General features: G+C 46.4%; 1 protein-coding gene across 21 annotated transcripts in view; it reads left to right on the plus strand.

The window, feature by feature from the left end:
• Window positions 1–14761, plus strand: part of PCM1 (pericentriolar material 1) — a 70256-nt gene that overhangs the window by 15554 nt on the left and 39941 nt on the right. For 11 of the 21 annotated variants that reach the window (XM_074228205.1, XM_074228203.1, XM_074228208.1 and 8 more), the window contains 10 exons: window positions 1923–2100; window positions 7032–7141; window positions 7798–8014; window positions 9753–9951; window positions 10758–10934; window positions 11444–11601; window positions 11997–12226; window positions 12834–13250; window positions 13336–13491; window positions 14088–14278. In XM_074228205.1, the coding sequence (XP_074084306.1) occupies window positions 1923–2100; window positions 7032–7141; window positions 7798–8014; window positions 9753–9951; window positions 10758–10934; window positions 11444–11601; window positions 11997–12226; window positions 12834–13250; window positions 13336–13491; window positions 14088–14278 (2033 nt within the window). The remainder of the gene's footprint in view (window positions 1–1922; window positions 2101–7031; window positions 7142–7797; window positions 8015–9752; window positions 9952–10757; window positions 10935–11443; window positions 11602–11996; window positions 12227–12833; window positions 13251–13335; window positions 13492–14087; window positions 14279–14761) is intronic. The other 10 variants (XM_074228212.1, XM_074228213.1, XM_074228219.1 and 7 more) reach the window with 4 other exon arrangements.

The following is a 14761-nucleotide window of genomic DNA, read 5'->3' on the forward strand; positions in this document are numbered from 1 at the left end:
GCCCCTTTAATCTAGTTCATGTGCTGCTTTTCTTAAATCATTTTGGAGCTCAAATAATGGTTACCTCCTTGTCATTGGGAGTTCTAGTACAGAAGGAAAGAATCTGGGGCAAAAAAGGAACTTGAGGGACCCAAGAATTAATGAGAGGATTGCATTCTAGAAGTCTATAAATTGTCATTACTCTAACTTTCTTGGGCTTTTATTTCTTCAAATCCAAACAAGTATTATAAATGTTTGAGAATGAGAATTGATAGGCACAGTCACACAAGTGACTTTCTTTTCCTCCTCCTGATTTCTCCAGAAAACCAAAACATGTCCATAAACTAGTTCAATGCAGTTCGACTTTACAAAAAGGTCTTTTTGGTGAACAAGTTAGATTCTCTTTTGCAAATTCTTCAGTGATCGTGATCCATTTAAGAAAACCTTAATAGGGGCAACTCAGTGGCACAGTGGATAGAGCACCAGCCCTGGAGGTGGAGGATCTGAGTTCAAATCCAGCCCCAAACACTTAATAATTACCTAGCTGTGTGACCTTGGGCAAGTCACCTACCATTGTCTTAAATTTTTAAAAATAAAAATTAACAAAAAAACCTTAACCTCATGAGATCCTTTAGGGCTGGAAATTTAGAATGACTAAATTCAAATTTAGAGGAAAGTTTCTAATGAAAATGGTGTAATGCATTTTATGTTCTATTTAATGTACCTCACTGCAAAATATTGTATCAGAAAGTCAATGATAAAAAAAACATCCATTGGGGCAGCTAGGTGGCATAGTGGATAAAGCACTGGCCTTGGAGTCAGGAGTACCTGGGTTCAAATCTGGTCTCAGACACTTAATAATTACCTAGCTGTGTGGCCTTGGGCAAGCCACTTAATCCCATTTGCCTTGCAAAAACCTAAAAAGAAAAAAGAAATCCATTAAAATTTGTATCCCCATTTTCTGACTTGCACATTAAGTTGTTTTATCTTGAGGGACCTCATGCATAAGTATGTGACTTTCTCAAGTTTCTTCCAAAAGGGTTGCCTTTATTTAGTTATTTAGTTACTATTCGAGCTTTTGCAATGAAGTTTAAAATGTTCTCAGTTTTAAGTGAGATAGTTCAACTGCATAGATAAATCTCCCCTTGGGCAGGACTGCACCTAGATTAAGCTGGTTGGCATTGATGAGAACCTGAATTCTCACTGTGGGGCATCAGGATTGCGAGAGAAAAACTTGAAAGCTGATAACTTGGACTTAAATGGAACATTGCATCTTTTTAAATTATTTTTATTATCTGAGGGTATCCATCAGATTTGTGAGTTAAAATTATTTACTGAAGTTTCATGTAATCGAGTTAAACTTTCCCATCTAAAAGTATCAAGAGTGCTGCTTTTGGGGCAGCTAGGTGGTGTAGTGGATAGAGTGCCAGCCCTGGAGTCAGGAGTACCTGAGTTCAAATCTGGCCTCAGACACTTAATAATTACCTAGTTGTGTGGCCTTGGGCAAGTCAGTTAACCCCATTGCCTTGCAAAAAAAGAAAAAAGTGCTGCTTTTTCTCTCTCTGGCCTTGGCTGGGAGGCCTTCTGAAGGCTTTAGGGAAGTAGGTTTGTGGTTCCAGTTGGAGAGGAGGCATCCTCATCTGGCTTGTCTGAAGGAGACGGTCCTGGGCACTGGTGCCTTTGGAGCACTCTTACCCTGGATGCCCCTCCGTGTAGCTGCTTTCTTCTCCTTGTACCTCCCTGTGTTTCCTGCCTCTAGGCCTCACCTCAGGTCCCCATATTCTCAGTCCAGACTCTTAAAAACTCTCTGAGCAGCTTCTCTTTTGAATAGTATTTGAAGATTTGATTGTGTGTCTGGGGTGGAGGTGAGGGGGGGAGTGAGGGGGTGGTTGAACGGTTTGACAACTCAGAATTTAGTATGGTTTGATTTATTTATTCCCCAGACCCAAGATCCTCAGCAGGAGCCAAGGGAAGAGCTGGAAAACTTGAAGAAACAACATGATTTGTTAAAAAGGATGTTACAGCAGAAGGAGCAGTTGAGAGCTTTACAAGGAAAGCAAGCTGCTCTCCTGGCACTGCAGCATAAAGCTGAGCAAGCCATCGCCGTGATGGATGATTCCGGTAAGTGGGGGAGAACCAGAGGCTAGCCCCTACTACCAGGCACTCTCTGCCCACCTCACCCTGGGGAGCCATCAAAGGGGTCCCTAGGACCTCCTGGCCAGCCCATTGCAGCTTCTGTTTGTTGTAATAGAATCCTTAGTTCTCTTGTTCCCAACTTTGGGTACTCCTCACTTGTCCTCAGTTGAGGCAGATCAAAACTTCCTTGAAGGGATAGAACACAGTGGCCCCAGTCTCTGATGCCATGGATTTATCCTCAGGTATTTTGTAGGTCATAATATCAAGCAGTTGAATTAAAGAAACCAGATTCTTCTCATTTTCATTCTCCTGTGTTATAAGTATTAACTTAAATCTGGTTAAGTATTTCTGATTCCTTTCTCTTTGACAAAAAGTTTACACATGGGGGGGGGGGAGACAGTGTCAGAGGAGAAAAGGGAATGTTTTACAAAAGTAGAAAAAGCAGATTTGGCAATCCATCTGGTTTAGGAGATGAGAGAGAGAATGAGGAATCATGGATGACACTCGGGTGGTGAGCCAGGGCGACAGAGATGTCTTCTCTAGTAATAGGAAGAAAATGTCAATGGATTTGGTCGCTAGCAGATCATAGTAACAGTTAAGTGGGGTGCAGAGGAATGATGAGAGGGGAAAGTACATAGAGACACCCATTGTCGATGCCTTCTCAAGGAGAGATGGGAAGAGAGAGAGCAGGAATGGGAGGATCTAGTGAGGATTTTTGAGAATGGAGGAGGCGTGGGCAGAATATTACTATAGGCAGAATGGGAGAACCAGTGGACTGGGAAAGTGGAAATGACCTAACCTTGGAGAAGTCCTTGACCCCCTAGAGGCTTCATTTTCTTCTTCATGAAAGATGAGATGGTGGCACCAGGTAATCTCTAAGGACTTTTCATTTCCTGATCCCTTGATTCTGTAGTGCTGCAGAATAGATAATACATTTAGAGAAGCTTGTCTCTAATTTTAAAAGTAAACTCATGAAACATGTATTGTGAATTTTTTCATAACAAAAGGTTGTGACATAGATTTAAAAGCAAATTCCCATGTGTCTTAGAAATGTCTTGAAGGTGTCTTGTGATTAAAAAACACAAATCGCATGTTGTCATTGTTAATAAGGTTTAGAAAAGGGGCAGCTAGGTGGTGCAATGGATAGAGCACCAGCCCTGGAGTCAGGAGGGCCTGAGTTCTGACCTCAGACACTTAATAATTGCCTAGCTGTGTGACCTTGGGCAGGTCATTTAACCCCATTGCCTTAAATAAATACAATTTTTAAAAATGAGGTTTAGAAAACACTTTTCCTTCTATCCTCAGATCTCTTCCCTTTAGCATTCCTTCCCTTCCTGCAGATCACAACCTGAGTGGGATCCTCTTTAGATCTTTTCAGAAGTTCAGTTCTTCCTGTTAGCACAGCTGCCCTGTGCCACCACAGAACCAAGGGTGCCCTAGTGCTGCTCCCTGCTTTGACTCCTTTGCTGATTAGTTGTGACCTTAGATCATCATAGGAAGAGCGCTGCAGCCTACCCAAGCTAGTGGACACAGCTTTTTTTTGCCTTTGGGTGACCTCTAGCTTGGATCCTCAGAGATTAAGGTTGTGAATCATGAATCAGCTCCAAATATCAGCACCACTATGTTGAAGTGATAGGTCTGGGAGGAGGGACACATTGCATCAGAGGTAGAGTCTTGGGATCCTGGAACAGCGCAGCCTGTGGGCCGCCTTCCTTCAGCTCTGGGCCTCCATCTCCATCCATTGACGGTGCTCGACCCAGGGAGAGGTCCTGAACGCCTTGCTCTCCTGGCCTGCCATAAGTTAGGAGGCATTTCCCATCCATTTTGTTGCTCTTCCTTGAATCGGTAGGCTGGTTCATTTTGAGTCCTCAAGGTTTTTGTGAAGAGGCTTTGTAGCATTCTGGTGTTCAGTCCAGTCAGTGCACTCTGGGCCCCGAGACCAGCTCTTCTGCCCAAAACATCCTCTGGAAATAGCAGTGGCCACCTTGAATAGAGATAGGTCACTGGGGCCACAAGAGTGACTTTCAAAGGCTCTTTCTTAGGTTTCATTGTAGTTTATTTTCTCAGTTCCTTTTAATCTCTTTGGGGCACCCAGAAGTTTTTGGTCTGAAGCCTTTAAGTTTTATACTCTGCTCCAGAACAATGACAGGAAAATATTGAGCAAGGCTAGATCTCCCTGTTGGAACATCCTGATATATGTTTATTTTTTTATAAAGATTTTATTTATTTTGAGTTTTAGAATTTTTTGCCATTCTTGCCCCCCCCCCCGAAAGCATTCTTTTAGTCTTACATTGTTTTCCATGGTATACATTGATCCAAATTGAATATATTGAGAGAGAAATCATCTTTAAGAAAAAAAAATGTAAAAGCATGATTACATAATAAGATAAAGGTGTTTTTTTCTAAATTGAAGGTATTAGTCCTTGGTCTGTGTTCAAACACTACAGTTCTTTCTCTGGATACAGATGGCATTCTCCATTGCAGACAGCCCCAAATTGTCCCTGATTGTTGCACTGATGGAATGAGCGAGTTCATCAAAGTTGATCATTGTTGCTGTTGGGGTGTAGAGTGTTTTTCTGGTTCTGGAGCATCCTGATTTACCTTAGTCCCCCGAGGATTGTTGCACAAGTTCTTTGATCATCTGGCTATCAGGGACTCTTCTGTGGCCTAAACAGTGCAGGAAATTCCTTGCTGAGGGAAGTGCCTGTGGTATTGGCCCCACCAGAGACCCTTTCCTCTTGTCACCAGCAAATGATCCACGAGATGCTCTGCCTTCTCAGCCAGTCTTTTTACTGGAATGATGTGGACTGTTGTCCTCATTCTACGGTCCAGGGGAAAGAGGATAAACTTTAACATTCTTTGGGATTCAGTCTCTACAGAAGAGTATCAAAGACTGCTCCAACATGGAGCAGGCTGGAAAGGGCTTCCACTCTGAGACAGAGATGAGGAGCCTGCCCCTTGTAGGCACCAGCCCCAAGAAATGGGCAGGGCTTGGGAAAGGGGCCTGGAGTCTGTTTGGCAGTTCTGAGGGGTTGGAAGGGTGCAAAGACAAGGGTCCCCAAGGAGAGTGGAAACTAAGGGACGTGTCCATGGGAAGGGCCCAGGAGCCCTTGGCTGTGGGGGTCCAGCCTCGGCGGGGTTCTTGGAACCTGACAGGAGGGATAGAGTCAGCAAAATGAGTTGAGTCAACAAGTGGTATAGGCAGGAGCAGGTTGACTGACTGTCAGCTGCTTGGATTTATTTTTATAGTTTCAGAATCATGTATGTTTCAAGCAAGTGAGCAAGCAAGCTGAGATCATTTCCTTGGTTACAAGAGTACCATTTTCATCATCAATCATATAGTTCATATGTTACAAGTTTTAATCATGTGATTACAAGTTTAAGTAATAATCATAAAGTTAATTAATTTCTTATCCCTACTTGGACCACGATGACCTTAACCTGTCTGTTACTATATTTATTACTACATTGTATAATTGTTAATTCATTTAAAGTTATTAATTAAGCAATTCTTTTAATGGAAAGTTTTTTATATTTTTTGTGTAGGTAATGTTTTTTGATACACTTTCTTAACAGTCTGTAGTAAGGGTCTTTATGCTTGTCCACCCATCTGTTAACTCTTACAATAACCAATTTTTCTTTCTGGCCTAGTTGGTAGAAGCCACAGTTTCTGTGACTTTTTTATTCTTTCCCATGAAACTAAGGCTGCTGGAGTTCACATATCAGCCACCTGTACTAACCATTTTCCCACCATCTTTTTCATATATTCCTGTGTATGATAAGGGGGGCAAAACTATTAATTTCCCTGGAATTCTGTCTGGCCCATCTCATATCTGTTTTCCCTGTATATATTCTGGTATCTCCTTGGAATTCCCAGTGCTGGGTTTTCCAGAGATTTCATAATGTTGAAGCCTTTTGTATGCCTCAGGGAGAGGCAGTCCTGTTAAATTTAGACAGTTTACAATCTGTCTTATTCAAGGAATTTTTCTGAAATCCTTCCTTTATAGTCATTCCAGTATTAGGGTGAGTAGATATTGTAATCAATAGTAAACCTATAAATATTGGTATGCATGAAATCCCTATATATATTGAAGAAGGAAACGTTGTTCCATCAGGCAGTGTGACTGCCTTGAGTCTTCTTGCTGCGACTGTGTCAAACAGCTTAGAGACCCTGGCTCCCAACACTTGGCTCTACAGGAAACAGCAGGACCCCTATGAGATGAGGGTGTGGGTGTGACACTGGACAAGGTTGAGGTGGAGGAAGAGGCGAGATTTTGGGGGGAGGGTTGCCTGAGAGAAAAAGGAAGTCCCGGAGCTCTGCTTTAGAGAGGCAGTGGGTGATCTGGAGAGAATTCTACCATCTCCACTTCTGCCTCCCCTCCTACATCAAGGCCAGGGATTTTTTGTTAGCTAGAGGGCTCCCTCCCACCTCTGTGATGAGCCTCAGGGACATGCCTGCAGTCCAACTCCTGGGGTTTCCCATGGAGCATGTGCTGAGGCAGGAGGAGTCTAGGGTGTGGGGGTTTCACCTTGTTGGTTAGTGAGCATTTCCTGCTGCCTGTGGGTAGGGATTACAGAGAGGGAATTGAAGGGCACTTTGAACCCAAGAGGGAAGCCAGAATGGCCCCTTGAGAGGTCACCCAGCCAGCTGCACCTGGATAGTCTTGGGAGTGCCCCTGGACTGAGACCCCCCTAGTACCTTCCACAGCTGGATGCTCACTGGACTTGAACTTGGTTGTGGCTCAAAATGTAGTGCTTATTAAACTGAGTCCCTGGCACTGTGCTACTGGCCAGCAGTCATCGAGTGAGGTCATGGAGTTTGTGCACCCCAGGGGCCCAGCCCTGTGTATGGACAGAGGGAAGGCCCCAGTCACCAGCTCTCCAGGAATGAGTGTCTTTGGTGGTTTGCTTTCTAGTCGTCACAGAGACCACGGGCAGCGTGTCTGGCATCAGTATAAACTCGGAGCTCAACGAGGAGCTGAATGACTTGATCCAGCGCTTTCATAACCAGCTGCACGATGCACAGGTAGCCTCTCATCTGCAAAGCCACCACCTTTGGAAAGATTTCCTTAGGGGAACATAGGCATTTGGTGGGGTGAGGGGTGTTCTAAAAATAATCATGACTTGGCCCTGAATAGCCCCGTGTGCCATTTGCAGGGAACTTTTGTCGTTTGTTTCCTTTACTTTTATATCCGACTTTATAAAGAGCTTTAGGAGAAAATGCAGAACTTGAGGGGATGTGGGGAGGGCGAGGTACAGAGCAGGCTGAGCCTGTGACTTCATCAGCGAGGAGGAAAAGAGGAGGGTGGTCCAGGAGAAGGGGGGGAAAGGGGGTGTTGAGTTAGCAGCACAACCCCCACCCCACCCCCACTCTCCCTGTACCCAGGGCTCAATATTCCCAACATAATACAAGAAGGTTTCAGCTTCCTGTTGTCCAATCCATTGCCTGAATTGTAATCGTGTGTCGTTCAACCTAGTAGTCGCCTTTGGCTCCTTGGCCGGTTGGACGCCACATGATTTACCATTTCACTTTACAGAGGCAGCTCCTGCCCTCCAGGGCCTTTGGTCTCTGTGTTTATGGTGGAGGAAAAAATGTTACATTATTCAAAGGAATTTCAAGCTTTTTGATAACACATAAACTTCTATTTGGATAAATATACTTTTTTTCTTTTTCTTTTTAAGGCCCCAGATGTTCCAGATAATAGGAGACAAGCAGAAAGTCTCTCATTAACTAGGGAAGTTTCCCAGAGCAGGAATTCATCCGTCTCAGAACAGCTATCTGATGAGAAAGTTCACCTTTTTAGCAAAATGCGAGTGTTGCAAGAAAAGAAACAGAAAATGGACAAATTGCTTGGGGAGCTTCACACCCTGAGGGATCAGCACCTGAATAACTCTGCTTGTAAGTCCATCTAGATCAGCCCTGGTCTGGGGCTGTCAGAATGGTGGGGAGGGATGGGATGGCCTCCTTGACAAAGGACCAGTTTTGGAGAAGATCGGATGGAATCTACTCAGCATTCGTTTGTTTGGTTTTGAATTCAGTTTGCTTTTGAGTTCCAAATTCTTTCCCTCCCTTGCCCCCCATTGAGAAGACTAGAAATACAGAACCCCATATAAATATGAAGCCATACAAAGCTCATTTCTCCATGTAGTTAGTCTCCCCTCAAAAAAACCTAAGAAAAAGAGAGAAATATGCTTCAGCCTGCCTTCTGAGTTTATCATTTCTCTTTCAGGAGGTAGATGGTAATATTTTTATCACGTGTCTTTTGGAATTGTCTTAGATGATTGCTTTGATTAGAGTTGTCAAGTCATTTGCAGTTGATTGTGTATTGTTACTCTATGCAGTGTTTTCCTGGTTCTGCTCAATTCATTTGCATCAACTCAGAGGTCTTCCCAGGTTTTTTGAAACCATCTCTCTCATCATTTCTAAAAGTCCACTAATATTCCACAATCACATACTACTTCTTTTTCTGCCATTCTTCAGTGGATATGCATCCCCTCCACTTCCAATTCTTTGCCACTACTAAAAGAGCTGCTTGAGCTTGTATATAGGTCCGCTCTCCTTGGGGTATAGACTTGAATAGAGTTCTTGTTGGACCCTTTGAGCCTGGCTCCACTCTGCTCTCCAAAATGTGGTTGGAACAGTTCACAACTCTACCCATAGTGCATTAGACATTTATTAAACAACTCTTCTGTATCAAGCATCATGTTCCTCTTGGTTCTCCCTCTTCCAAATGTGGCCTTGGAAGAGGTTGGATAAGAACATTGCATGTTCCTTTTGTATGTCCCCTAAAAGTGAGAGTGAGAGCAACTCATAACTGATCCCCTGGCATCCTTAGGGGACTGAGACCAGGCTCAGTGGATCCCAGTCCTAGGGTTGAAAGGACTGTCCAAGCCAGGCTTTGACTCCAGGTTCATTATATAGAAAGGAAAAGTCAGAGAGTAAGAAGTTAAACTCGAGAAAAGGAAGGTTAAGGAATCTTAGTCTGTTTTCTTTACTTTTCCTGAAGATGAGCAAGTTGATTCCTTGGTTAGAGCACTGGGCTTGGAGGCAGGAAGATTTGAATTCAAATCTTCCTTAGATATTTAGTCTCAACTCCAGTTTTCCTGATCTGTAAAGTGAAGCTATTGGACCCTCTGGTCTCTAAGGTCCCTTCTAGTTTTGATCTATGAGCTGTGAAGTTATGATTCTCTCATGTTAGATGCATTTTGAGAGTTGGAGACTATCTGCTTCTCTGCACCCCATCCCACCCCCACCCCCTTTCCTGGGCTCACCTTGGGTGCTTTGACTGTACTGTTCCAGAATGGATATATGCCACCTTTGGCTCTTCTCATCCATTTTTGTTTTCACCAGTGGTGAGAAATGAAACAATGTGGTTGCTGTGGAAAGATTGAGTGAACAGGGCGTGTGGAAGGGGCCTTAGAATGGGATTTGAACCCACTTAGTCTTTGTGAAGGGTAGATGGATGGGTGGAAGGGCATATGGATAAACGAACAGATGGATGGGTGGAAGAATGGCTGGATAGATAGGTGAACAGATGGCTGACTGGATGAACAAACAGGCAGGTGAGGTGATGGCTTGACATCACTGAATGTGGTCTTATTTTGGGTTCTAACTGATGTTTTTTTCTCGTTCCTAGTTTTGCCCTCACCTTCCCCTCAAAGGAGTATGGATCAAAGGAGCATCGGTTCAGCAGCCTCTGCCCCGGTGGGCTTGGTCCCAGCCACCAATGGAGAGGCCTCCAGTCATGCACCCTCGGCTGCTTATCCTCCTGATGGAATGGCCTCTCAGAACGAGAGTGAGAATGAAGAGCAGCTAAACCCAACAGAAAAGCTCCAGTAAGGGCATGTTTCACTGTGCATTTAGAGGTTTTGTTCTACCATTGTAGAAAAGACATTTAGAGACTAGGTTTGAGTAGTTATCAAAGGTTCCTGAATGTGTGATAGAGGGAGAACTGTCTATGCCATACCTCAAGTCCTTCCAGAGAAATGGAAGCTGGTGTTCTCACCAGCAGTTGTAGCTCAGCCATATAGGTGGAGCAATTTCTGGGTGTGTTGGCTCTGGGTGGGATTTTGGTAGAGTTTTAAGTGCAGCAAGCCACTCTAAATAAGGGAGTGAGAAAACCTAAGTTCATTTATTTTAGTCATCCCCTGGGTTGACTATTTAAGGCAATCTGCCATCCAGGCACCATGGAGACAAGGAATCAATGATTTTCTAGTTCCACCTCTAGCCATTTACTGTGATGTGACTGGGGCTGACCCATGTTGACTTTGGTTCATGATGTAATCGGTCTTGACCAATGCTAAGCTAGTGAGATGTTGGGAAAAAGGTAGACCTTCACATGTGGAGATTTTGCTGAAAGAAAGTAGTTAGTGAGGCAACAAGATGGAGAGAACATGAGGGTCCAAAAGACATAAATTTCAATCCAGCCACGCAGGCTTCATAGCTGGATGACCCCCATCAAATCTTTTAACTTCTGTCTGCCTCAGGTTCCTCATCTGTAAAATGAGGGTAGTTCTTAGCATGTACCTCAGGATTACTGTGAGAAATATCTATTTAAATCACTTGGTGAATTTAAAGCATTTTCTCAATGCTGGCTGATGTTCTGGTTATATGGAGCAAGGTGATGATCTCTGTCCTGTAGAAAATTGAATGAAGTTCGGAAGAGACTGAACGAATTAAGGGAATTAGTTCATTATTATGAACAGACGTCCGATATGATGACGGACGCTGTGAATGAGCACACCAAAGACGAAGAAGAGACAGAAGAGTCGGAATATGACTCGGACCCAGAGAATCCTGGCCCCGTCACCAATATTCGGTGAGCAGCAAGTTCCTGGCTCCTCTCTTTTCCTCCCCCTCCTTCCTCGTGGCCTGGGGTTCTGCTCCCTCTTTGGCCATCTCTGTAAGCCAGACTTGCCCAGAGCTGAGCCTAGTGCCTTGGAAACTCTGTTCTCCGTGGCCTGGGGAGGTCCCTCCCGGGTTTCATGCAGGGGCAGGGGCAGCAGATCCCTGAGGGTCAGGGAGGAGAGGCATTATCTCTAGAGTGTGAGGTCCTGAGTTCAGTGCTGAAGCTGTTGAAGGAGAGCTCCCCAAGGGGGATGCGGTGGCCCTGGGATCTCCTTTCACAGCATTTGTGGGTCTTCATAGATGGTGCCATCCCAAGGGAGTTGTGGACAGTGAGACTGTAGGACTCCACCTGGGGTGGGGGGGGGGGGTGAATGCACCAAAACAAATGGAACAGGGCTCCATCCAGAGGCAGGAGGCTTGGATGGAGGGGAACAGACCCCTAAGAAGAAACTCCCTCTCTGTGACTCTGGTTCCCTTTAGAAACCCCCAGGGTGCCACTGGTTGGGCTGAAGTGAACAGTAATACAAATGCACAGTGCGTCACCAACAACAGGGATGGGAGAACCCTCAATACAAACTGTGAGATCAATAACAGATCTGCAACCAACCTGCGCACCCTGAACATGTCATCCTCGCTCGGTAAGTCAGCACCAGGGCCCTTCTCCTGGGGCAGGCCTCTGCCAGGGCTACTCAGTGTCCTGCAGACACAGCTCCCTTCCTTGGGGGAGCTCCAGGGGCTCCCAAGCATGTCCGGGACCCAGGACCCAGGCTCACTCACTTGGCTACCTGTCCAGGCTTCTTCCACCTTCCTCCCTCGCAGTCTTCTCAATCCCTCCTCCAGGAAGCCTTCCCCACCCCACTTCATCCCAGGGCTTTCTCTCTGTTCAACATTCCCTGTTTATCTTACGTGTAGCTTGTTTGTACGTTGTTTATTTGCTTGTTATTTGCAAGCTCCTTGAGCTTTGGGGCTGCACCTGAAATAGCGGAGGTACCTAATGAACATTTCTCCACTGATGATGTGATTTTCCTTGTAGAATGTCGGTATAATAGAGAGGGAGAACAAGAAATGGATGGAGGACATGGTGAAGATGAGGAGGAGGAGGAAGCCGAAGAGGATGGAGGCAGCGAAGCCTCCCTATCCAGTCACAGAAGCAGCTTGGGGGAGGAGGTCCCAGAGGATGCTGAGTTTGAACAGAAGATTAGCAGGCTGATGGCCGCCAAGCAGAAGCTGCGACAGCTTCAGGACCTGGTGGCTCTGGTGCAGGTGAGGCAGGGGCTAGCTTGTCCTTGTCACTAGAAAGAGGAGACCCCCAGTGTGGAGAAGAGGTCATCCACTTGAAGGCCACATTCATCTGGCAGGGGCTCTGGGGGCTGAATTTGGTGGGACTTGTGATCTGCCCCTGTTCCTCTTCTCTGCCCTTTCCTGTTGATCTTTCTTAGGGTCTTCTGAAGTCAGGGAGGATTCCATGACAACAGGGGTCAGGCATCCAGCCTTCTTGATCTGGTTTATAACAATCTTTATTCTAAGATGTAAAAGCCCCTCTTAGCTCAAGGACTGTCGAGAATCCCTCAGTGGGCCAGATTTGTGGCCGAGCCCGGTGGGAGTGGGGTTTAGGCGCCTCCAGGTTCAGGATGCTGGCTCTCACAGGGGCCACCGGCCTTCTCTCTTCACTGGGGTCTTGTTTTCAGCTCCAGAAATATTGTTTGATCTCCCTTTTCAAAGCTCTTTCCACCTTCACCACTTTTGTTTGTTGACTTCGCTGTCTTATAAATATTACAGCAAAAGGCTCTTGAGAGGTGTTGGTATGATTGACACTCCGTTCCAGGAGTCAGGATCCCATTAACATGCCCTGGGCACGCTTCTGTCCTAGGATGATGATGGGGAGCCCGCAGCCATCCCAGCCAGTGCCTCTCACCTGGGGGACTTCATCTCAGCAGAGGAGCCAGAGGCCAAGCCACACTCCAACAACACAAGGGCCAACCCCAGTAAAGGCCAGAAGGAGGCTGGGCACAACAAGAAGGCGAGGTGCGGGGGGCCAGCCCCAGGGAGGCTGCCTCTGGCCGGGGCCACCTCTGGTGCCCTATCAGGGCCAACCGGCTCACCTCCCTTTGGTTACAGAGAGAAATTCTATGAAGCCAAACTGCAGCAGCAGCAGCGTGAGCTCAGACAGCTACAGGAAGAGAGAAAGAAGCTGATTGAAATTCAAGAAAAAATTCAGGCCCTGCAGAAGGCCTGTCCTGACCTCCAGGTAGCCCTGTCCCAGGGAGCACGCCCAGGCCAGTCCCAGGCAGGTGTCCGGGAGGAGATGGGGGGAGGGGGTGGAGTGGCGTGTGAGTCCTCCTTCTTCAGCAAAGGGGTCTGATTCTCTTCAGCTTTCTGCCGTGAATGTGAGTAACAGCTCCCCCAAGAAGTACACCCAGGCACTGACCTCAACGCCCACCACCACTGAGAATGCGAGCAGCCCCAGTAACAAGGTGGGGTTCATAACAGAAGAACCTGTGGGGGCCACGGCAGTGGCAGATAATGAGGTAGGCTGCCAGGGGCAGGTAGGCAGTGCTGGCAAAAGGGCCCAGACTTTACCTCTGCTCCCCAAAGCCCTGCAGGTGTGCACCTTGCCTGCCAAAGCAGGAGAACTCTGGGAAATGAAAGGCAGTCTAATGTGTCAGACTGCACCCAAGTCTAAAATGTGATGGGCTTGTGGCTGAGGCCCATGGGCTTTATTTCTTTGTGGTTCCAGGGGAGTTTGGGTTTCTTTCCTAAGATGTTTACCAAGCAGGGAAATTTTCTGAGGGCGGGCTTGTCCTCAGTTTTACTTTGTTGTACTATTGTAGATGAGCGTAGGGAAGAGACTTGTCTATACCTTTTGCTTCTTTAAGCAAAGAGCTAGGCTTCTGTTTCCCTATCCATTGCGATTATGAAGTGTCTACTGTTTGCCTGGCAACACTGTGCTCGGTGCTGTTGGCAAAGGTACCAAATTAATTGACAGAAAGGAGTTTTGATTTGAAGTTGATTCAGTCCTTTCAGCCCTTGATAGAGGGTAAAACAAGAAATAATTATTAACAGCACCGATTTGTCCAGGTGTCCTGTTGGAGCTGAGTCTGGTCTCCTCTTTTGTTTTCAATAGTTGTGGTCAGAAATGCGAAGACATGAGATTTTAAGGGAAGAATTGCGACAAAGAAGAAAGCAGCTCGAAGCGCTCATGGCTGAACACCAGCGGAGGCGGGATCTAACAGAAACGGCATCCACAGCCGCCATGTCGGTCAGAAGTGATGGCTCTGAGAATCCATGCACGCCACAGCAGAGCCGAACAGAGAAGTAAGAGCCCTGACTCCTCCTCTTCCTCCTCCTCCTCCCTAGCCTTCTCCCCCCCCCCCCCCCCCCCCCATCGTCCTCCCTTGTGGTCAGCCAGATCTTTCTAGTTGACCTCCCTGACCAAAACCCCCCTTGAACACTTGCTTCTGGAGGTGAGCCCTGGCTGGCCTTTGCTGGGCTTTCTGAAGAGCATCGGTTCTCTTAGCTTTGTCCTTGGGTTCTTCCTTTGCTAGAGTTTTGCTAAGTCTTGGGTGGCACAGTGTGTGTGTGGCTTGTTCTTCAGAGCTCTTCAAATAGGAGCAACTGGCCCTCCCTTTGGAAGTCTTAGTGCTGCTGTGTCTGCCAGGGGCGTGAGCTCCTGGCACCATGTTTCTAGTCCTCCCTGACCAACCCTCAGGCAGCCAGTGGGGCCACAGCACCCAAAACACCATCCCTGGAGAGTTCCAGTCCAGTCTCAGACTGGCTGTGTGACCCTAGGCGAGTCAC

This window comes from Macrotis lagotis, chromosome 3 (assembly GCF_037893015.1).
Source record: "Macrotis lagotis isolate mMagLag1 chromosome 3, bilby.v1.9.chrom.fasta, whole genome shotgun sequence".
NCBI classification, from domain to species: domain Eukaryota; kingdom Metazoa; phylum Chordata; class Mammalia; order Peramelemorphia; family Peramelidae; genus Macrotis; species Macrotis lagotis.